General features: G+C 29.5%; 1 protein-coding gene across 5 annotated transcripts; it reads right to left on the bottom strand.

The window, feature by feature from the left end:
* Positions 1-5,954: 5,954 nt before the first annotated feature.
* LOC114125879 (E3 ubiquitin-protein ligase UBR5) lies at positions 5,955-24,962 on the bottom strand. Of its 5 annotated transcripts, none has more exons than XM_027989675.2 (43): positions 24,589-24,962; positions 21,059-21,406; positions 20,621-20,995; positions 20,330-20,538; positions 20,028-20,263; positions 19,700-19,971; positions 19,473-19,624; positions 19,157-19,411; positions 18,818-18,928; positions 18,569-18,756; positions 18,367-18,484; positions 18,156-18,310; positions 17,808-18,081; positions 17,612-17,722; positions 17,401-17,532; positions 16,992-17,262; positions 16,357-16,757; positions 16,034-16,269; positions 15,348-15,586; positions 15,159-15,280; positions 14,853-15,094; positions 14,619-14,779; positions 14,376-14,553; positions 14,163-14,307; positions 13,585-13,933; positions 13,421-13,515; positions 12,408-12,733; positions 12,160-12,349; positions 11,841-12,097; positions 11,213-11,489; positions 11,012-11,113; positions 9,758-9,889; positions 9,577-9,701; positions 8,984-9,072; positions 8,685-8,901; positions 8,411-8,599; positions 8,033-8,338; positions 7,762-7,966; positions 7,490-7,700; positions 7,195-7,401; positions 6,988-7,135; positions 6,689-6,922; positions 5,955-6,618 (listed from the first exon to the last, which is right to left on the bottom strand). In XM_027989675.2, the coding sequence occupies exons 1-43, from the start codon at positions 24,648-24,650 to the stop codon at positions 6,406-6,408; spliced, it is 8,865 nt and encodes a 2,954-aa protein (XP_027845476.2). In that variant the 5' UTR covers positions 24,651-24,962; the 3' UTR covers positions 5,955-6,405. The 5 variants fall into 5 exon arrangements, with proteins under 5 accessions (XP_027845476.2, XP_050055112.1, XP_027845478.2 ...); XM_050199155.1 differs by having other exon boundaries at positions 7,490-7,697; XM_027989677.2 differs by having other exon boundaries at positions 20,028-20,215.
* Positions 24,963-26,166: the final 1,204 nt, after the last annotated feature.

The following is a 26,166-nucleotide window of genomic DNA, read 5'->3' as shown; positions in this document are numbered from 1 at the left end:
AGAAAAAAACGCAAACATATTATGTGATTACGCGTCTGTATATATTATATGTATAGCTTGTTTTTTATACTTATATAATTGCATTTTTTGGGATTCTTTATTGTGTTTATATAATAAATATATTATTATACTTCTAACGACGCTAAGTCAACCACAGTGTCGATGTAACAGGTAACGTAGTAGGACGTATGATCTATGCGAATTCCGATTTTGCAAATATAATGAACACAAAGCCGTTAAATGGAGTCTTCTGGTCGTGATCGCGCCCTTACACGCGTGTAAAGTATTCGTCGTTTTGCGGGTGAGCTACACGTGAATTGTGGAAAAATTTCGTACAAAAACACGGTACACTTCGTAGAGAGGAGAACACCATGACGGTGAGACTGTAATAATATTATGATGTTATAAAAAAATGTTCAGATCGATACCGACGGCGGCGTAATTATTAGATTAATATTTCTAGGCAATCGAACGGATATAGTAGCGCTTTCTTACGGTTATGGCAACGCTTTATTTTCCACGTCACCAGCCCGATTGGTTGCAGAATCGACAGTGTTATTTTATTACCTCTGTTCTGTTTTTGTCGTCCTAATAGTTAAAAAAAAACTCAATTAATAATAATATGTATTAATAATAGTATAGACATAAATTATTTTGGACGATCAAGGTTGTCTGTAAGCAGGATTGTGATAGTAAAGCAACCCAGATAGGCAATTTAGCTACAATAACGTATCTCATAATCATTGCAGTCGTTGCGGTACCTCACTGGTATGATATTTTTAATTTATAAACAAAAAATGTATTTAATAAGATTTTAGTCAGTAATATTGCTGTTAAACCATCCATCGAAAACCCGGGGATCGCCAAATCGTTCAGACAACGTTTTTAAAACCAAATCAAATAGTCATATAATATTCGCAATCAATTAAACCGAAATTTAATCTAGATTTCGCTTAATTTCACGTAATCCAGACGAAAAACTCTGCTTAGTTTGTCAATTATCCGGAATCAGCGACGACTACTGTTAATGTAAACATTTTCAAAATCAAAAATATATTACTATAATTGAGCTAATAAATCTGTATAAATAACTATTCAATAATAATTACTATTTTGGTAATTTGGTTATAATCATAAAAAAATATGCAATATAAGGTACTATCGATTATTATTTATCGAAATTATTGTTTTTTAACACTAAAACTTACAAAAACGTGTAAAAATTTCTCTAAAAAAACCCTATAAGTAGTCGTTCGAATTTCAAATAATATAAACCTGTTTGACCAAAAAGTGATGACCGGCATTAGACTCAGTACCCGTCTACATAATGAACATATTTACAGCACTATTATGCGAAATATCGTAGGTATAACTTTTAAACACCAGATCATCAATAATAGTAATATTTTTAATAGTAGTGTGAATATAAAAATATATCACTTACCTTTTGAGTACATAGTTTAGTATATTTTATGATTTTTTTTTTCAACAAAACATTACGCTTTATTTGTTTTTGCTTACTTTTTTTTTTACTTTCAATCGATTTCACGCCAGTATAAAACTATAAAGGCGTTAAAGCTATTCACTTGACTATAGACATAACTAACTGAATATCGTCGTCCATTTGTCAGAATCATTGGCGAATTCGACAGTTGAAATGGACGACTCTTGTGTGTTTCCTCCCAGCTCGAGTCACCGTAATAAGTTTCCGGTAACCATATAAGTTCGCGGTCGAAACAAAAAAATACGTCCACTAACTTTTAATGAAGTTCTTACCCGTCTGGACGAACGACTGGACCAGTGATGGCCACCGTAACCTTGGAAACCATTGTTCGCGAACACTTCGTCTCTCTTTTTTTCAGATATAGACTAACCCGCAAGACTCTTCCGTGCTTGATTTATTCGAATGAGTGATTTAATATTTCTATATTGACACTGATAATTTTTAGTCGCTTCTATGCTTGTTTAACGAAATAAATAATATTGTTATAAATTAAATCAAGCCAAGTCGAATATACCGTTAATGATGTGTTAGTGTGTATAGGTATATTATGTACGGTTTATTGTACTCATTATTTAGATGCTAACAGTAGTTTTATTTTGAAATCGGTTAAATTCTTTCAATAAGTAATAACTAGGGTCAGCAAATAAGTTCTATAGTGACCAACGTTCTTGCTGGTGGAATAGATATCAACTGGGAAAGAAGTGCTTTGCCGCGGTCAGTTATCAAAAAGATGAGAACTGAATTTAAAAATTATTTTGTTTTAATTCATAATAACGTCATTACATAAAGAGCCGAATGTAATTCGTAAAATAACCTATTGTCTAATGCATTAAAAACAAGAAGTACCTATTTAGTTATTTAGTTATTATTATTTTTTTATTGAACAATTAATATCAATGTTCCGCAAAACGTACAACCAATCGACTGGACAACGGTTGTAAGTATGATACACACCTAAATCTATAGTCAGTACTCAATCATCCGTTTAATGAAATACTGTACTCTCGTGGAACAAACTTTTTAATAATTTATACATTTTTAACTTTAAACAATAAAATAATTTCCAACTTAAGTTTAGCCGAGTTAGAAATCTAGGAAATTTCCGGAACTAAATTGTATTCGAAATTAGTTGGTTTTTCTGTTAAAGTAACTCAGCTTTAACTAGTCAAAAAAAAAAAAAACTCTGCTAACTTTTTCTGATTTGTCGATCATACACAAACCGACGTCTTGAGTGCGATCTCCCGAAAACTATTTTATTATTTGCTACTGGTAAACAATAGAAGTTTGGACATATAAGTAACATGAACGCTCTAATTTTCCAACTTACTAACCTGTTTCATTGTAAATATTTGTAGTACAAATATGTAGTATATAAATATTTCGTCTTTACGATATCAGACTTCGGCGGCCAACTTGTGCGCATGGGCGTGGCTTCGTTCCGAAGCGATTGTCCTTCGTCCCGACGGCCGCAGTCGGAAACTGGTCGCCGCAAAGGTCAGATCATCGTTCCGAGCAGAGGAGTATAGATATAGATAGGTACTTACATTGAAAAATCCATCTTTAACAAATGTCATCCAGACACCCATAGTCGAATGCGTTCATCCGCTACAATGTACACCCACTAAAAACACCACTATGGTAATTTTTGGCCATTACACTTAGAATATAAAACAAAAAATAGTGTTTTTAATCGATTGCAACAACCCATAGCCTGACATAACAAAATGTCAGTGTTTCAGTATTTTTCTGACAGACATAATATATTCGAACTCGAGATTTACAGACGACCGCCGGGAAGCAAAACGCAATAGAGTTAAAAAAAAAAGAATCGATCTAACATAACATTATTGCCGCGTTAGATAAATAATTATTTATTACAATAAATGCAATTTTTCGGGGCAAACGTCGAATACCGTAGTATATTAAATATATATGAAATAAAAAGTAAATATAATATACTTTAGACGGGCATATTATTATAATAGTGCCTATACTTAACTGTTGTGAATTCTAACAAATTAATATTTTAAGTAAAGTTTTTAATGTCGCTTGAATACAAATTGAATTAATAATAACGTTTTAGATTCTGAACGAAATGATGAACGAATTGATTAATGATTTTACAATGTGTTTTTTTTTTTTTTGTTGTTGTTTTTGTGTACACCATAACTTGTTGAAAAAATGTTTCAATTTAAAACTTCAGAGGTGGTTTCCTATGGCTAAGCGAATATTCTTGGTGCGTTATAGAGGTCAAAAGTAAGAAGTTTCCAGTAGTTTTCAAAAAAAAAAAAAGTGGACAAGTGGGTACCGTCCTGCTGTACATTAGGGGGTGGGGTTGACCTCGGACTAGGGTAGGTTAAATTTGAATGCAATGATAGGTATCATTGTATACGAAAAACGATTCTGAACGAAGATGATTTGTCAGCCTAGGATATAATTTCCAGTGGTTGGTGAAAAAGGTGGTTTATGTTTTAATGGCCTGAATACACCAAAATTTAAGTTCTTTTATAATTATTGTAAGCTAAACTTATGAAAAATCTTGTATTAAATTTTCTACTCTTAGCTACCTATACAAACATTTTTATGAATTACACCTACAAAATAATTTGCAAATATTCATAATTTTGACGAATTTTCGTCAAAATTTGAACTTAAAATGCTAATAAAAAAAAATTGTGACTATGTATTCTTATAATTTTTTAATCACTATAAGAATAACATATGAGGAACTTTGTATAAAATTTTCAAGTATTTTGATAGGGCCAAAAAAATTTTATCGACCCTTCAAAAAAAATTTTTCAGAAAAATTGAAAATTTCAGTTGTCTATAAATAGCTCAAAAAAACTCAAAATATTTTGAAAATTAATTCAAGTAAATAAAATGCCAATCTTAATAACTGGTAAAATTTTCAAGTATCTACGACTAATACTTTTTGAATAATAACAAATATCAAAAATCGTTTGAGGCTAAACCGTTATTTAACTCGGTTTTGTAAAAATTTAAATTTCAAACACTCATAAAAAATTTTTGTCTGAATCCGGTAGAGTTTTTTTTACAGATATTTGAAGAAAGGTATGGAAAACCTTGTACCAAGTTTTCAAAACTTAGTTATAAAAGAAAAAAATTTTATGATTTTTCAACTTCAAAATTACTTGCAAATTTTCGCGTTTTCGACAGATTTCATAAAAATTTGAACTATAAACTCTTATAAAAAAAAATTGTGACTAACGATTTTTAATTTTTTTTAGCTACAATAAAAACAACTCATAAGGATCCTTGTATTAAATTTTCAAAACTTTTTGGTCATCCAAAAATTTTTTATCGACACTCAAAAAAATCGAAAATTTCAGTGGTCTATAAATAACTCAAAAAAAGTCATATTTTTTTGAAAATTTAACTATATACAGATACCACTGACATTAACATTTGGTGAAAATTTCAAGTATTTTCAGTGATTAGTTTTTGAATTACAACCATAAAAAAAATCGATTTGGTCGAAAACTGGTTTTGCGTAAAAATTGCCGTTTTTCCGTCATTTTTTTTTTGTTTTTCTCGATTTTTTTGAAAACTATTGGAAAATGTTAACTTTTTACCTCAATAATGCACCAAGGATATTCACTTTTACATCGGAAACCACCCCCATAGTTTGAAATTGGAGCATTATTTAGACTAGTTATGCTGTACACAGACACAAAAAAAAAAAAAAAACACACATCATTGTAAAATCAATACATTCATCACTTCGTTCAGAATCTAAAAGATCGGAAAAAACCACAAAAAAGGTGACGGGAAAGTGGGAAATTCTATGCAAAACCAGTTTTCGGTAAAATCGATTTTTTTTTTCATAATAGTTGTAACTCAAAAACGAATCACAATAAATACTTGAAATTTTCACCAAATGTTTACATTAGTGTTATCTGTACACGGTTAAATTATTATTAAAATATTATGGCTTTTTTTAAAACCAACTGAAATTTTCGATTTTTCCTAGTATTTATTTTTGGTAAGTCGATAAAAAAATGTATGAACCTCAACTCTGTTTTCTGAATTTTTATCGCTTCATTATATCAATTGGTACGTTGGAAATAGGACACGTCTATAATCTTATGTTGCGTGTGTTAGATAAACACAGAAAATCCTCGCTTCCAATCCCCTTAACTTTTTTTTTATATCATCCATTAAGTTTAGGTAGTCCGCGGGTGAGCATCAATGTAAACGAATACGAGCCACTTTTCACTTTAAGACCGTTTTTGGATGAAAATGTGTACACAGTAACAATTAACTTTTGCTCTACCACTGGTAGGCATTTTACATTTTAAAAATTAATGTTTGTATGTACCTACATAAAGCACGATACTATCAATTGGAAAAACAGCTTAATCCATTTTTTTTTTTTTTTTTGGTTAAATTATTGGAGGAAAACTAAGGAAGTTTCAATAAAAACAACAAATTCCCATTAAAATACATGTTTAAAGCATAAAGTTTATATGTATATAAAGCACTAACAATAACAAAATCATGGTATTACATAATAATTTTTTCATATTTTTTTATAAGTTATTATAGAAAAATATAAAAATTATAGATAATTCAATACATCACATGAGTAGTTACTGCACAATTATTTTATAGCTAAAATGAGAATTATAATTTTATTGTAGTTTATACCACTTAATAATAAATTTTTTAAAGTCACAGATACATATTTTTAAGTACAAATATATATATAAAGAAAAAATAGAAAATTATGATTACGAAAATAAACATGTTTGGAACTGGAAATAAAAATAAAAATAAATAAAACAGGATTTTTAAACTTGTCAAAAACATTATTATTATTATTATTATTATTTTGTTTTAGTTGCTTTTCTTTGACATATTTAAAATAACAAACCACAAATTTAAACAAATCCAAAATGCTTAGTTTTTATGGCAATCAATAATTTGTGCCTAAGTATAGTACGACTGCTGTAAAGTGGTATATACAATCTAGATATACACGTGTTTGCAGTTGGCAAGTGTGAATCATCAGCAGGACGCATGGTGACGCTAGGCATTGGCTGGAATCCTTCTTCTGATGCTGGTAGAGCTGGTGATCCGGTCCAGAAATATACCTGAAAATAAGAAATACATATATTAATAACAAAAAACTTAATTTTATATACATTTTTTAATGAATATTACCAAGTCTTGTCTTTCAGATGGAGTCATCTTATCAACAATAGACCATAACCAACGCTTAAATTTTATTTGACGATCACTTGTGGCAAGACCTGACTCATCGTTGAAACTTGTATATGAGATTAACAAAGGTACATTAATATCACCAACTCCATTTAACAGCAATCTCAAATCTTCAGCAGTTAAACCATCTAATGCGCTTTCAGGAATTACATCAAATACTCCAGATCTCAATGCCTGGGGAAAAAAATAAGTATCAATATTGTGACTATATGTCAATCAATTTGTTATTTTTAACTTACAAAGAAAGCTTTTTGTTGAGTTTTAAACATTCTAAACTCAGCATATCTTCTTACATAATCATAAACATTTTGGGGCGTCACTTCAATATCAACACCACAACTAACCAATTCTACACTTCCACCACCTTCTTCTTGGCTTAGATCAATGCTAAAATATTAAAAATTAGAAATATTTGCAACTCTTATTAGATTAAAAATATATTATACCTGAAGTTTAAATCCAAAGTTGAGAATAATGATTCTTTATCTTTTGATTCAGCATCTAAAACAAGTTGTCTGAGACTTTCATACATAACTGGATCAAAAAACGCTAAATCATGGAATCTTATAGGTCTTCCAAGTATCACTTTGAGAACGTGGCGATTAAAATACATTGGGCATAATTCATTTTGTAAAAGACATAATCCAATCAATCTAAATAACACACATTTTTAATAAGCAAAAGAATTTATAATGATTAAATATAACTCATTTTAAAGTATGACTTAAGAACAAAATCTACCTTCCAGTATTTCTGAAGGCATTCAGACGTTCGTAAGAAGCTTTTCCTTGACGTGGTGAGTAAAATCCTTGTTTACCAGGGCAATAAAATAATGGTGTGTTATCTTCCAAATTTTCTTCAGCTACATTTTCTTCTGGAATTTTTTCTACTGCTGGTGGAGGAGGTTTAGAACCATGTTGTTCGGAAAGACTTAGGAACAAATCGACATCTTCTATAATGAAACAATTCATAAATAATAATGTAAGTTAATTTATAAATAAAAATGAAAGTACCAAGAAGACTATCGGCAGGCGGTAATGGATGAGCTGCCTCATTAAGTGCTGACATTTCAACAGTTTGCATTAGCAACGCAATAGCTTCATTAGCACGCATTCTCAAAGCTTCATCAGATGCTAATAATGTTAGTAATTGAGCAGGTGATAACTCTAAAAGCATTCCTGTAATTTTGCTGGCTAGACTTGGTCTAATTTGAACAATCTGTAAAATAAATTGAAATATTATATTTTTACAATAATTTTAACACCAAAAATTTGAAAAATATACCTTTGGATACAGGCGATCACCAAGTTGTTGTTGGTGAGGAGTTAAATGAGAATTAGGATTAGCATCAGATGATCCAGCATTAGGAACAAATGAACGTGCATCAACAGAGAGTGTACGACGTTGTTCACGATCATTACGCTCAGACCGTCTTGATGTTATTCGTGGTGATAAAGGACCAGGATGACGGATTCGGGGAGATTCAGTACGTTCACGATTTCTTAAACGTTGAAGAACAGTGTATTGTGAGTATCTACCACCAACTTGGACTGATTCAAGGTTTGGCAATTTTTCACTTGATAGAAGAGCCTAACAAAACATATAAATCATTAACTAACAATATTATGTTTCAAAAATAAAAATAAAAATATTTATATTTACCTCAGCTAAAGCAGTATAGAATGATCTAGCAACGCCAGATCCTTCTCCGGGTTCATCCTTAAATGTTACTTTTACTCTATTAACTGCTAAACAGGGATGACTACTAGATGTTCTACGGTGATAAGAATTATACTGATTGTTTAATTCTTTAAAGGTCATGAGAATCAATTGATTACGATCACGTTCCAACTGTTTGAATTAATTAAATTTGATTTAAATTAATAACATAATAAAATTATTCAAAATACTAAATAATATTGAGTAAAATACATACTTTCGATAATGTTAGATCTCGATTTTGTTGATTTCTCAACTTTTCCATATCTCTACGGAACTTTGCTTCTTTAACTGGGAAACCCCCAAGTTCAGATACAACAGACCCCGGTTCCAAACCTACATCTTCCATAAACACACGACCAAAAAGGTCCAATGTCAAACGCCAGCGACCTAATAATAAGTCATGGGATACACTCTCTCCTAAACGACTTCCCCTTAAAATAAAAACAGAAATTAATAATGTGATTACATATAATATGTGCTAGACAAAAAACAATGAATATTTATTTAACATACTTAATCAATGATTTAATAATCTCACGAGATGATAATAAATCACGATTATCTTCCACACCAGGATTTGGTTTTACTTGTGCTGAACTTGACTATATTTAAATAAATAAAAAAATTAATATAACATCATATTTGATATATTTCTATTTCTATAACTAAACTGAATAGGTACAAAAATTAAAGATATATCATTCAAGTAATATCAAAAACATGTAAATACATCTAAATATAAATTTAATGAAAATTTTGTATTAAAGAATAAAAATTATAATTAACAGGCATATTCAGTATAGTATTAAATAAGAATATGAATTAGTAATTTTATTTAGCAGTTCAATTTAGTTCATCTAAATTTGATTTTAAGAATATTGTTATATCAATTATAAGAAAAAATAATCTACCAATACATAAAAAGTTTTAATAATAATATTAAAACGATTTAGTTAAATATTTCGATTACATATTTGAATATTTTAAAGACTTGTCTATAAAATCAGTTTAAGACCTTTACAATTCATGGATATAATACAAAAAGTATGCTTTGTATACATTTTTATAAATTATAATAATTTAATAAATATTTTTTGAAAACTTACAGAAGTAGATGGAGTTCCACCAGAAGGAGCTCTAACAATTACACTTTTAAGCATAGGTGATGTAGTATCAGACAAAGTACTTGTTGGTACAATTATTAAGTCTCGATCTCTTTTAGTCATTTCAGCTGTAATTGATAATGATTATTAGTTTTTTAAATGTTTATTTTTTTATTTAACTTACATTCAGAAATTGGTTGTGAAGAGTCTGATTCATCACCAAGGCCATACAATTCAGTCTCAACCTCCAAATAATTTTTAGCCATATTACTCATATTTGAACGAACAGAAAGGTCTTCTGGTTCAGTATCTTGTCCTAAAATTTAAATTATACATATCAACAATTCAAAGACATCCAAGAAAATAGACACTCAAGCAATCATCTTGCTATAATATATATATATATATATTTAAAATCTACAATGAACTAAATTAAAAAAATATTATTTATGATATGAAATTAATAATTACAATTGACATGTATAAAAATATTTAAAACAGTTATAGTTGTATTGTTTACTACATAGTATGTATTGTTTAAAAGATAATAATTACATAATTAATATACAATTGCATTATATAATTTGACTATAATAATGTTTTAAATTAGTTATAACAAGATGAAAGCATGTCTAGATGTACAAGTTCTCAACACAAAGAAGTCCGTGGTAAAATGTTTTTTAGCTGCCGCCAGAAAAAAACATTAAAGCATATGATACATGGGTGAAAAATTACATAAAAATATTATCTTTTATTATTAGTAACAAAAAGGAGAAATTATTTAATTTCTTTTGATTTGATTGCTGTAAAATTTATAGCTCCGACACTAGAAAGAATATGAATATGTCAACGGACATCAACATGTTAATATTTTTAAATACAATTATTTTAGTTTTTCTTTTCTACATGTAAACATGCATTCCATTAAATTATATTATTTTTAAAATACTATTATTTCTAATTATTAAATTAATTATATCATGTAACCGCAGAAACAGCTATCATTGATAATTAACTTTAAGTTAAATATTCTCAGTTTAAATTAATTCATGTTCCAGTAATTTTAAATGTTATATTAAAAAATAGAACTGCAAATATTATTTTTAATTGTATTATCTAATTATTTAAACATTAATTAGCAATGAATAACAAAATATTATTTAAGTATTGAATATTACATATTATAATATGTACTTAAAATAGGTTTGTATTTAAGTTTAGACAAAAATATAGACCATAAAATTATTAATAGACATAAGACACATTTTAATCAAAATAAATTAATATTAAGATACCTTTTCATTCGTTATATTATGCGATATTATAACTGTAATGATAGACAATATTTAAAGACAACCAAATTCTAACAATACATTTACCAAAAATAACTGAATTCAGGGTTACACAATAAAATAAAACTCTACTCTATTCTACCAACTTTTTCTTTCATGTTCTTTGGGTAACTGTTCACTTCCATTATCGCTACGACTGGATAAACTAAGCCTTGATGGCACACCCTCCGATGATCCATCTATAGGTGCTACAAAATGGATCATGTATTTAAATAATAAATATTTTTTCTTCACCAATATAACTTATGACTTATTATTCCATCATTAAATCAAAAATGATTACATACCTGGAACTCTTGGAGTGCCAAACATATCTTCTTTACGTGCATTTGGTTGTAGTAAATGCGGTTGATCAGCTAACGGCATAGCTTGAGTCATAGGTGTTTTAAAAGGATCTGGTGGGGGACATCCTAAACATAGAGTAGAATCTGATCGTTGGAAAAATCCATGACGTCGTCCTCTAGTTCCAGAATCCATGTCTACAAATCTTGGACTAGATGTTTGGCTGATTGATGGTACAGTAGTATTAATTTCTTCATCATTTTCTTCATTATCATTTTCATCCTAACAAATAAAAATAAAAATTTAAAACCAAGATGAAAGGAGCTAAATAACAGTAAAGAATTCCAAATTTTATCATAAGAATTAACAATAAAAATACTTAAAAACTTATAATATTTTAATAATAAGAACATTAAACAAAAAGAATGATCACAAATAATGCACCACGCATGGAAGATTAATTAGAAGAAAATTTGTTGAAACAGAGATGATTACATTTATATATTGCTATTCATTAGAATTATAACATTTAATTATTATTTTTTAAAGTCTCTAAGAATATTTTATATTTTAGGATAAAACAGCTTAATATATATATATATATATACATATATACAAATCTGTAAAACTTACTTGCTGTTCTAAAACCCAAGGTTCAGGATCTAATGGATCTGCTAAAAGAACAGTTGCACTTAGCGATTGATAGGTATCAGCCCTCATATAATACACTAAAGCATCCAAAACATAAGCAACATGTTTTAAAGAAGAAACGTCCAAAACTGGTAAAGAATCTCCATGCTCATTACTATGAGCACGCATTAGAGATAAACAGTATGATATGAATTCACGCCGAGGTTCAACTGCCTGATTATTATTACTACTAGTTGCACCTAAAAATTAAAAAATAAATAAATTACAATATAATACCATACTTAAATACTTAAAACTTTACCAATTCCAGATGATGTACTAGGCATTGTATTTGTAGTATTAGCTGTAGTTGTTGAATGTAAAGGATGTCTTGGATGTTGTGGATCAGATGATTGAGTAAGTGAAGCACCAAACCTAAGTTGAGCTTCAGTTGAATCCATGATTGCCATTAACCAATCCCAAGTAGGTTTAAGTGACTTTTCAATTATTATCTAAATAAAATGTATACTTGAATATTAATAAACAAAAGAACATTTTTTTAAATATTACCTGTAAATCATAAGTTTCTGCAACTGATACGCGCGTTGGTACTGATAATGTTGGTGGAGGTTCATGCATTGATGAGACTAATAAATCAGAAATTTGTCGTATGACTATTGCAAATGCTCTAGCTAAACTTGAAGCAGTAGTAGCCATTGTAATTGAATCATTAAGACCAGCTGCCGCAGAGGCAACTGCTGCTGCAGCGGCCGCTGCCGCATTATTGCTTCCATTACCAGAATTATTTGTACTATTACTAACTGCAGCTACAGCAGATCGCCTTAATGATGTAGGATCTATGAACACTAAGGAATTTCCAGAAGCAACTCTAAACCCTGTTAAATAAAAATGTCCTTATTAATTGTCACTTCAATAAAAATCTTTTAAATAACTGGTTAAATACTAAAATACATGATTAATAAATAATTTTAATAGAAATATACAATCACGGAAAAAAGCCATGCGTTATTCACGATATATATTTCAATTAAAAATAAATTTAGATTAACTACTTTATATAGGTGCATGGGTGGTCAAATGATAGTAAATGGTAGTTTACTTCGAGTTTGAAAATTAATCAATACTACTAATGTTAATATACAATTAATATTACAAAATGAGCATTTTTTGCATATATAAACATGATATCATGAAGATGAAAACTTAAACATTCAATACATACAAATATATTTTATTCAGAATATCAAGGTAAATACTTAATACACATGATTAAAATATTGAAAAAACTAAATTTAAAAAAAGAAAATTGATCAAAATATATAATAGTATTAAAATAATACAGTTGAGTCTCGATAACTCAAATTTCAAAGCACCTAAAAATTCATTCTCGAATTAGGTATTTTTGCAGTTATAAATATTGCGTTTGTGTTAGGGAAAAAAAAATTTGAGTTATCAAGACTCGACAGTATAAATAAATAAATTAAACTATACAATTGTAATAATTGGGTAATTGGTTAGCATCTTAAATTCTTACTCAGTTTATAAACAATATAAATATTTACCTGTTGCTGTTCGTGTGGCAGTATCGCGATTTCTAATTGCCCATTGCATAGATTGTGGTGCTAAATTTGTTCTATGTCCTTGTCCAGAAGTTGTACTGTAAAATATTAAGCAAAAGTTTTTATTAAAATTGTATAATTGTATTATTATGTAAATTAAAACATACGCTCTTCTTTCTAATTGATCTTCAGACACAAGAAATTCTTCAGCATCCAATTCATCAGTTTCTCCAGCTTCAGATTCTTCCCCATCTTCTTGTTGAGTAGATTCTCCTGATTCATCGTCAGTATCTGATCCAGCAGTAGCTCCTGTCTGGACACTTCTTTGACCACCGCCATCTTGATTACTTTGGTCAGAATCTGAATCTGTTTCAACTAACATATCTTCTGTATCAGATTCTGGGTCAACTGGACCTTGTTGATTAGAATCAGAAATACTATTTTGCCCTAAACGAACATGACTTTCAAGTACACTTCCCATAACATCTTCAGGATCACTACCTTCACCATCGTTATCTGAAAAAATAATTAAGAAACACTTTATTTATGAGGTATATTATAACTAAAATTTGAATTTGTTGTTTTAATATCTCATTAATATTAACACGACCAGTTTCCAGATAGATGTATTTTTTCTCAAGATACATAAAATTCAGTAAAAAACACTTTAATTTATTGAAAACTGGTAGACTGCATACAATTTAAATTCAAGGTAATTCTATGTTAAATTAGGAAAAAAAATTACTGTCTGCCATTTCGTCTTCTAATTCTATGTCAATTGGAGGTTGATCATTTTGGGATTGTCTGTGAACATTAGTACCTTCTATTTGATCGGACATATTCATATTATTTGGAGCCATAGGCTCTACAAAAAATATTTCCTCGTAACTCTAAAATAAAGATATTATTATTTATTCTTTCAAAATATATTATACTGTGATAATAGCATAATACATACTTGTATATCTGGAGTATAATTAGTAGACAAAGTAAATGGAGCAGTAGGTCTTGCTACACCAAGACGAACAGGTGCAATTAAGCTTTCAGCTGTTTCACATAATTCATCAACTGATAATTTTATCATTGACTGGAAAATACGTTTAGCTCGAGTAAATGGAGATGATGAACTGTGAAGCCTAATTTAAACAAACAACAATTTGAAATGAAAAATATTTACACTCGTTAATCATTATACACTTACATTCGTCGCTTATTATTTTGAGGAGCTAATTCAACACTATAAACAACAAATACACGTATTACAGATCTAATAAAACGACGTGCTATTGAGTTAACTTCAGCTGAATTACTTAATGGATTATGCATTTCTTTAAGAATTGTTGTAACCACAGCATCAATCATCTAGAAATATCAACAAAATATTTTTAGTATATTATTCTTTTAGAATAAAATAATAAATAAATTAAGAACTTACTAAAAATGCGTTCATACCCTCATTACTACATTTAAAAAGTAAACAGTGCATGAATTTGTCAAGGAATGTTGTACCAGACTGATTTTTTAAACATGATTGATCAGTTGTTAATTTAGACTCAGAATCATTTTTAACTCCTGACATTATCATAGCTTTTACTGCAGGCCAATCATTAAGTAGTCTTTCTAGTGCTTTACGGCTAAATCTGGGTGGTTCTAAATCATGATCAGGCATATCCATTTCTACAATAATTTAATAATTTAAAAATTTCTCTCTAATAATACAAAAATTTGATTAAAATATTACCAATATCAGAAGATGGTGTTTTGCGAGAAGCAGCTCGTTGTCTGGATGATCTATTATATTGACGTTGTTCATTTGATTGCCGGCCAACCGTCTGTACCAAAAATAATAATATACTTTCTCCTCTGAAAAATTAAAAAGTTTTAAAAAATTAGTAATAATTCAATGACATTTTATATTTTAAAATAATACCTTGAATTATAATGGGTTACTAAATCAGTTTCATTAACTAATCTATTTAATAGTTGTGTTCTAGATGCTTGATGACCTTGCACTAAAGCTTTACAGCGACATTTTTCCCAACAATCGCAATATGCAGTAGGAGATGTTCTTTTTAATTTACAATCATGGCCTCGATGACAAACTCGAGCACACTCTGTACAGCAGCATAATGATCCAGTTAAACCACATGTACGACATTCAAATATATCCTGGTACAAAATTAAAACATATAAACAACTTAATTTATTAACACTTAATTTAAGGTATACTCATAAACATGATTACCTAACACCATTAATACATCATGATTATTAATTAAGATATTAATTCATTACTTATCAAAACTAAAGATGTACTTAAGAATAGCTTACTACATAAAATATTTATTTGTTCAATAATACAATATTTTGTCAATGTAAATAAAATAAAATAAATTCTTGTTCTTCAAAATGAATTCATTACTTTTAGAAAACTTAACAACAACAAAATGTTTTCAAAATCAATAATTAATTTGAAATATGTTATCACAACATATAGGTAATCAAAATTAGGTTATTTATAAGGCATTAATAAGTCATTATTTAATATCGCAATATAACAAGGTGTGATCAGCATGCTTATGTACTTTAAAAATCAGCTCATACAAAATATATTACCTGATTAATATGTTCAGCTCCAGTCCAAGTAAAACTGCAAGTATCATTGCAACAAATAACATGCAATGGACTATAATCTGGATTTGAGCCAGTAGGATAAACCATAGAAGCTAAAACTTCCTTAGCTTTTTGAATTTTCTCACTATCACTTTCACGATAAAGTGATCTCTCGGTATACCAAATATGTGTCTTATAAATTGATAATGGTGGCGGAGGTGGTGGAAGAGGGAAATATCCTTTAATAAATAATGTATTTCAATATATTCAGGAAAAATGTACAGCTTAATCTATAACATTATAGATATTTATAAAATAAAACTAACCTTTAGAAAAATCATTTGGCTGTTGTTGTGAAGGTGGTGGTGGAGGTGGTGGAGGTGGTGGTGAATGTGCTAATGTACATAACGATGATGACCAATAGGCTGGTAATTCATAGTTAGGAGTCTTCTTACACAAAGGTACTGGTTGAGGTGGTATTTCTGGAGGTACTTTACAACTACTAGTAGGATTGGATCCTGTTCCAGCAACTGAAGATCTCCAAGCACTCATTACATTTTTGATGGCATGTTCTTGTTCGGTAGATGAAGTGCCTTGCATTTCAAATATATTAGGTGGAAGTACTACTTTTGAAACCACGCGATGGATAGTATCAAGTAAAATAATAGCAGCAGGATATGCTCTAACAGTCACCGCCAACATAAATGGAGTTAATCCTTGAGCATCTCTAGACAATTTAAATATTTTAGCTTAATTTTAGAATTATTATAAAAAAAAAAAAAAACTTAATTCTTAATTTTATTTTATAGAACTGATTGGTCAAAGAAAAAAATTTAAATTACAAGTACTTATCATTGAGCAAATTTAATAACAAAATAATGTAAAATAAGATAACAAAAAAAACATTAACAAAAATAAAAGTATATATATTAAATTTCAAAGACAAACAATATTAACTTACTTAGCGGTCAATAGGTCCAATAGATGAGGTGAAAATACAGATGATTCACACAGTAGTCGTAAAATAGCCAATGCATTGTTTCTTCTTTCAGTATTTGGATTGATTGGTGGTGTAGGTTGAATTGTTTCTTCTTCATTTGGTAAAACAGGGTTTGACTGAGTAGTTGCATTAACCGGTTCATGCCATGAACTTGGTTCAGGAACAGTACCTGGTGGTGGAGCTTCATCATTCATTTCCATCGGTTCAGATTCAGATGTATTATTGGTGTTGCCTAATGATTAGTTAAAACATAAAAAATGATTATCAATTGAATACATGTACACAAAAAAGTAACTATGTTTCAATATTTTACCGAATCTTGACCGTATTAAAACAAAAACTTAATAGCCTATCTGATACATTAACTTACTTGATCTTACAACAGCTGAAGCTCGTCTCATCATTTCTCGTAAACTCAATGTTGATCGTACCCCAAATGCCTTTTGAATTACATTCAAAGTATCGACATTAGTATTTGGTTGATTTGATACATTATCTCCTTCTAAAAATATAATACAATAATAACACATACACATTAGATAAATACTTATTATTAAGTAAAAATAACATATTTTTAATACCTTCTGATTCTTTATTTGAAATAGGAGCACAGACTGAAACACAAGCATGTAAAAGATTACGATTACCATCACATCGCTCTGCTAAAATCTGTGATAAGAGTACACCATTATCTATAAAAAAATTTTAAAAATACCTCAATTAAATGTACCTAGATGACATAAAATTAAATAAGAAAATATAAATATAAATAAATACCAATTTCAAGTGATAACTGTTGTATCAACAATTTAACAGACTCAAGATTAGGTTTTAATATTCGGGACATGAGTATTTGTTGTTCTACATCCAATACTATGATGGCAGCAACTGCTTTTACGTGAGGAGAAGTAACTGTATATGAACCAATACCCATACAACGTACAGGTCCCAAATCTAACCACTGTGGCTCTCTCATTGAATCAGTACTATCCTTAGCCAGCGGATATATAGTTCGATTACCATCACGTAAAATACATATATTATCTTTGCTCTATAATGAAAATATAAGTTATGATAACAATTTAATTTTAAGTTATATTACTATGACATAAAATAGAAAATTACTTCAGCAGTACAAATTATCTGCATATTATCAGGATTCAGTCCTATTAAAGCACTGGCATCAACAGGAAAAGGACTATCTTGCTCTATTTTTCCGCTAGTGACATTAAATTTAATATAACTGATTTTTGAACCATTTTTTACAATGGCATGTACACCTTAAAATAAAATACAATTTTATATGAAATAAAATAATGTCAATAAATTAATATACCTTGACCATCAATAGTTAAAGTCAGGATTTGATTCCCATTATCAGTTGGTATATTTATTCTTCTAGGAGTTCTCTGAAAACAATCTGGTACTTTACTTGCAACAGCCACTTTACAAACCTAAATATAAATTAATAATTAAAAAAAAAATTATACAAATATTAAATATAAAAAATATAATAATAATTTTTTTTTTATATTAACCTGTAGGTCATCTTTTTTCATTAATCTAACTTCATTTTGGTCTAACATCTTTATGATATTTGTCACTACATCATCATTTACAGACGTATTTGGTTCTTTATCTTTAGGAAATATTCCAGATATAATTTCTTTTGAAACACAAGGAAATTTAACTGCTGCATACGAACCGTCCACATGAACAACACGGCCTTTAAAAATACAAATGTATAATAACCAATGTGTATAAATTATTTTTGTTATAGATATTACCAATAGGTAAACTCTTTTGATCTTCGACAAATACAACATCTTTTAATGGCCAATCTTCTTCAATATTTTTATCATCTTCAAGACCTTTCATTGTAACTCTTTTAGTTCTCTCTGGAAATTATTAAATATTAACTTAACATTTTTAATAAACCAATTATTTTTCCAAGACATCCCTTAGTTAATTTAATTGAGGTTTTTGTTTTTAATTTTCTTATATTTTGTGAGAGTAAATCTACCAATGATTAATAAACAATATAATATATATAAATAAAAAATTATCATAACTAAGTAATTGTTAGTATTTATAGTACACATCAGTGAAAAAGTAAATTTACTTACTTGAACTTTGAACAGTACTTCCTGTTTCACTGCAAGTACTTGATGCTGGAGAAGGAGGTGGTGGCATGTCAATTCTATCAGCAGTCTCTTTACTTTTTTCAATAGGTGAGCATGATTTAGAGGAACTACTATTAATGTTTTGAGACTGAAATATCTGAGGTGGTGTCAAAATTTGAAATCTGCAAACATCAGCATATGTCCAGGCAGAATTTAATAATTGACCTATTTTAGGTTCACCGCCATACAAAGTTATACCTATAAATAAACATCAAAATTAATAACATGGTGTTTTTAAAATTTAAGAATGTATACATACCAATAGCTCCTGGCTGATAAAGTGGACTATTTTTCATACAAACTTGACTTCCGACAATAATATCAGAATTTAAATTGTTTGTTTTTTGTTTTCTAGCTTTAGTACGATATTTATCCCATATTTTACGTCTTTGATTAAATGGTAATACTCCCCTGTTTGATTGATATATAATTGTATTTAAAATTTACTCAAATGATCATAAAATAAATAGTATAATGAATACATACCACCAATAAAGTGCTCCACTTTCCAAACGTGCTAGAGTATACAGTGGGCAAGTGTGAATAGAAATTATATGATCAACAACAAATTCAGAATAGAGCTGAGCTGGATGTTCAAGTTTAGAAGCAGTAGCAGCATGAGTAAGACTTTCATCCATCCATGTAGCTACTTTATTAGATTCAGTTACTACAGAAACTCGTATAATAGTACCAGAAAGCAGGACAACTTTTTCATTAGTTAAACCAAGAGCAGTAGTCTTTGGATGATGTACATTGTTCTGAAAAAATATGTTATATGAATAAAAATGTTAAAAAGGTTGTATATTTTACCTACATCTAAAGTCTTGTATGGATCAGAATCTTCCCATTTCCATTGATAAAGTTGTCCTTCAGCAGACAGGGCAATTAATTCTGAATGGATTGCGGCAATTTGTATAAATTTGACATTTGGTTCTGGCCAATATTCTGCATCATTCGATAACCACAAAGGATTGCCAGTGTTACTATCCTTTTTTTTAGAGTCTGCGGAAAATTCATAAGGTCCAACGTTAGAGTCCTTCTTTTTAGAGTCTATAAAAAATACATTCAAGTATAATAATATATCATAAAACTTATATTTTCTTTATTATAATTTACCTGTATCTTTATCCCATGCAGAATCACGTAGTGCTCCTTCAAGCCACTGTTGTTGTCTTTGACGATGTTGTTGTTGTCCATAACAATGACGATCTCTCCATCTAGTGAAACTGTCTCGATCACTGGGTCCTGAATTACGATCACTAGATGTACTGTCATTTGCACTATTGCTTACACGTTCACGTTCACCTAATCTTCTAGCACCATTCCTACAAAATGTCAACATGGGTCTAAAATCCATGTAGCTACTAATAAAGCTAAATAAAATACAATACAATACACCACATTTACCTTCTAGATGAAGAATATGAAAACATATCTTCAGAAAAAATTGCATCAGCATCAATAATAACAGAATGGTCTGAATGAAATCCTCCACCATCCAATAAAGACATCAAATCTTCAGGAACATAAGAATCTCCACCAGGTCCATTGACTTCTTCGATTTCTCCATCTCCTTCTTCGTCATCACGCGATAAGAGGTTGTTGACAGCCAAATTCACGTCCAAATTTGTTCGCTGAAGTTCACGTATTATTAAATTTCGACTTTTACCTTGCAAAACAACTTGTGCTTGAGCTACAAGCTCTTCTGGTACAAATTGAGCTGGCATAACTGGACGTCCACTTGATGAACCACTGCTCATTATCACACCACTACCAGATGACCTAAACATATTACTATAATTATAAGCTGAATTCTATACAATATTAGAATTTTGAACATTTTACCTAGAAGTTCCACGGAATGTTCCTGATCTCATTATACGAGCTCGTCGAGTGAGGTGACGAGTGGCAGAACTTAAGTTTCCACCACCCCCACCACCACCACCTCCGCTATTTCCACTACTGGATTTAGAAGGCAACTTATTTGCATCTCCAGTAGATCTAGACAAGTCCAATCTTTCAGCAAGTACTGTAAATGGAATTCGAGCCACTCGTCCATCTTCAAACAATAAGCCAATATGATAGGGTCCAACTACAATTTGTTTGATTGGAGATTTGATATTTGATAGCACAGGATAAGATGATGTATTTCCCAAAATACTTCTATTTAAACGTTCAGAAACTTCTTTAAATCTAAGTACAAACAAAACAAATTATTATTTGATATAAGTACATTAATAATATATTATATTAAAATGTCGTATGTATCTACTACCTATTTCATGATAGTAAGGTAAAATTATTTTATAATTTATAAATAAGTAGGTATATGATTAAAATTTTAAATCATAAAAAGTAGTAAAAAGTAAAATATAAACCTGGCTAGTAACACTATATAGGTAGTCACAACTAGTGATGGGTCATTATTGCTATATTTGGTACAATGTAACAATTACATTGGTGGAACAAGTAGGAAAGAGTATATTTATTGTTCCAAGTTTGTTCTATCGGTACAAGGTTTCCAACTACAAAATGGCCCCAATCATGGGATACCGATACCGAGTATCGAACAACCAAATGTTTAAATTATATGTTATAAATTTTTAAAATGTTCTATTACCAACAGTGGTCAAATAGTAACGAGTTGTCAAGATCACAGAGGTATAATCATTGCGATTAAAATTTATCGAGATAAATATAATAGGGTACGATAACGGAATCGGTATATCCCAGCCGTCACTGCCAACCATAGGGATACAATAATCGAAAAGTACCAATCATTAATAAATTAATATAAACGCTTAAATTCGTGATAAAAGCAATTTTTTTTTAGGCTCTGTAATCTACCCTATCTGTAATAATAATGCATTAGGGCCATTAGGCTGTATTGCTATGTAGTGTGTTAAGTGCAAACAAAACAAATCTGAGTACGTACAACTACAACTAAATAAAAATTGTACCGATGAAACGAGTACTTTGGAATCGGTACTTTATTGTAACTGTACCGATTGGAAAGATTGTACAAAAAGAACGATAATTCCCACCACTAATCACAACCTTTTAAATCTAATAAAAACTGTAAAATATTCTCTTGATTATTTTATTGTTTTGAAATTTGTTATTAAAAGTAATAGCACTTCAATTGACATTTATATTTATTGGTATTTTTATTTTTAATAGCAAACATTTTAAAATATACTTAAGTTAAACCTATTATTTGATTACCAATCAATATTAATTATTAAGCACTTAAACACAAAGGTATTTAGAATAGGAATTTGATAAGAAGACACTTATTATGAGCAGAATTTGTTTTTAATGAGGAAGTGAAGCAAAGAATAAATATTAATACAAATAACTCTATTTTTAATTATTGTAGTATCGAAATATTTAATTAAAAATAAAAATTTAACATAAATTTATTAAATTAAAATAAGAAAAAAACTAACTATTAAACAATATTGATTAGGTAAATACTAAATAGATTAACCAAAGAATATTAAGATTATATTGGGAACAATACAAATGTAAACCATAGGTTCCTTCCCAAGTAGATACTTAACATTATTTTTTTCACTTAACACATCTATATAATTAAGACAAGTCTTTTAACTTTATCCTAATAATATTAATGAGTTAGTATATGTATCTGCATATTTAACAAATAAATTTCATTTATCATTTTTGATTACCAGTGACGGCTCGTGTGCTTTGAAAGTGGGAGGGCGATATAAAATTGCTTATTTATGAAAAGTATCGAACACAAATAATATTAATAATAGTTAATTAATTAAATCTATTTAATACATATAAATTTTTATATATATTATTTAGCTATTATGTTACAACTGCTCAAAGTAAATAATAAACACATGCAACTTCGGAATCCGTGCACATATCGGGCGATTAAAATCATTGCCCCGGCGGCAGTATTATTATTGTGTTCCCTTTCTTAATTATTGTATTCCGATCATAATTATGAGGAGCGACTTTCAACATCGCTCAACATCACATTCACTGCTCGCGAGTCCCGGAAAATTGTTATTGGTAATCGATTCTTAGAAGCTACAGACGCTATAGTGTTGAATGACTTATTTTATTTTCTGATAATGTTTTCTTTTATTTATTAGTGTAAATATAGGAAACACAACTTTTATTTTTAAATTTTTGACAATATTATACTACAATATAAATTTTAAATTTGATATTTAACTTATAAATAAGTAATAAATGATAATTTTAATAGGGGGGGCGATCACCCAATCACCCCTATTTACGAGCCGCCACTGTTGATTACTAATTACCTAATTAAATAAAATTTATAATTTAGCACAAATAAAAAAAAATGCATCTAACAATAAAAAGAGTTTAATCAACATTAACTTTGGGTAATACCAGCAATATAATACTTAATATATACCTACATAAAATCTGCATTTGTGTACATTATTAAACATCAAAAAAATTATTTAATTTTTACTATGATTCTACCTATAGAATTTTAAATATACTTACTTACTAGATGTTAACCATACTAAATGTACCAAACTCACATAAATGGTCAAATTAAGTTTATAATATATCCATTTGATAGCTAAATGTCTGTACAATTAGTGAGTTAACAAGAATATGAATAAAAATATATATAATATATTCTTATATAATGTAATATATCCACTATCTAGAAATATATCTAATCATAATTCTTAAAAAGGGAAACAATTTTAAAAATATGCACATAATTAAAGTACCTACTACAATAATATGAATGTAAAATATTTTTTGTTAAATAGTTTTATCCGCAATTAATAAATGGACAAGTGTTGATAAAATAACGCACAGCTAAAGGACACTAGCTTAACACTAAAAACGAACAATCGTTCAAACAACTATGACAAAAGATCAATTAATTTAAACGACAACTGAAATGAGATGGAGACCGGAACCATATTACAATGCACTGTCCAATTCATAATGGCACTCAGCAACCAATATTATTTTTTTTAAATACAGTGATCCAATTGTAACAGTTGCCGAGTTCCAAAATGAACTGATCGAGTTATACCTATCTAATGTCATACGACCATTTTGTTGTGTACAACATGGGCGTCGAAATAAAAGGAAAAATCTGTTTTTCACATAATCAATAAAATACTGTCCAGTGAATCACCATTAGCATCGCCACCATCACCACACCCAACGGAAAAACATAATCACGTCGTCGACAAACGCAAACCGCAAAAATAGGTAAAAAAAGTACGCGTTTACGACCGACGGACACACTGTCGGGGGGAGGCGGACGCATCCCGTCTGCAGCTAATAAAGACGACAACGTGCAGACAAACGAAAACTATTGAATAAGTGTATGCGCCTACCTGTCGTTGAGCTGATCATCCGTTCCAGGAGCTGGATGGACGATGAATTGTAACGACGACATTGGACGCGATGCGAGGCAGAGAATGTCTGCCGGCGCACATCAACGCAAACCGTCCGTCGAACGTCTGGCAGTTATTCTGTGGAATTTGGGGCGGCGAACACAAATATTTTCGAGACGGAACACGCAGGGACGATAGAGCCGGAGAAAACAACTCCAATTAAAAAAAAAAAACCGCACGCACTATGCACACAAACACACCACTAAACGTCGTGCACACAAACGGTTCAACGAGCGAGATATGCTATCGCCATTTTTGACGATGATGATGAGGATGGAGACGATGACAAAGACGAGGGGGTATAGAACCGAATGGTTTGCTCGTTTGCTGCAGCAGGCAGCTACTTTGGGTATGGTTGTGCGGTGGTGCCGTGGTGGGGGAAGACACGACCATGCCGACGGCAGCTGCTGCAGCTGGTCACCGATGGTTACCAATAGTACCACACTACCACCACGCTCGGTTGTTTGATACCAAGGTTTAGGTTATAAACTTTGGCTTGGTACCACAATTTCTTGATCAAATAAAACACGGTATGTCACTACCGGGAGTCAAAGACCATGATTATAAACCAATACTTGATAAGGAAAAAAACGCCTTTTTATTTTTTAATAAAAATTTGAAAATGATTTTAGAATTTTAGATTTATAAGTTATAAGTGTTATAACGACATATTTTTAAAGTATCGAGGGAATGTCTAGTAATATTCGGCTTATATAAGGGCACGATTAAAGATATATCTTTATTCTTTAATCGTGAATAAGGGTCAGACGAGGAGGATAGAGCCATTTTTTAAATATTCTATTACAATAATTTTATAATTTATTATTAGATATATATTATTCTATGTAATAAAATATAATTAATATTAATTTTTGTTGACTTATATTTATTTTAATTGATGCATTTCAATTTTAAACTATAACTATCAACCTAAGAAAAAGAAAATAGTAAAAATATAATAATATACCTAATATATATTATGTAGGTACTACATGTTGTAGGTGTCTACTGTCTACAGACTGCGGAGTAGGATAGTTAAAGTAAATTTTAAATCTTTGTTATTAGGTGGTACTTTATAATATGAATCAATAAAATCATAATTAACTATATAGGTTAAACTAAGTTTAACATAACTTATGTTTCATGAACTATAGAGAGCTTTTTCCCGCAATTCAAATACTCGACTCCTCTTAATATAACAGTCAACAGATGATAATTTTTCAATAAATCATTAAAAAATGTAAACATGTATTATAAATTTGTACAAGAATAAGGTTTTTACTTAATGACAAAATTAACAAAAATTAATTTTGTACTAAGTATAATATCTTATTATATGTATATAGATGCAGGTAAATAAAAATTGTTAGGTCTTTACTCTATGATTTTATTTTTGCTTTTTAAATAGATTATCATAATATATTATTATTAGGTACTATTGTTTTTTGTTTGTAAAGCTGTATGATGTATAAATTATAATATGAACTATACATTACAAGATCCTTGTATTGAATAGAA

This window comes from Aphis gossypii, chromosome 2 (genome assembly GCF_020184175.1).
Source record: "Aphis gossypii isolate Hap1 chromosome 2, ASM2018417v2, whole genome shotgun sequence".
NCBI classification, from domain to species: Eukaryota; Metazoa; Arthropoda; class Insecta; order Hemiptera; family Aphididae; genus Aphis; species Aphis gossypii.
This window is presented reverse-complemented; position numbering and strand designations above follow the sequence as displayed.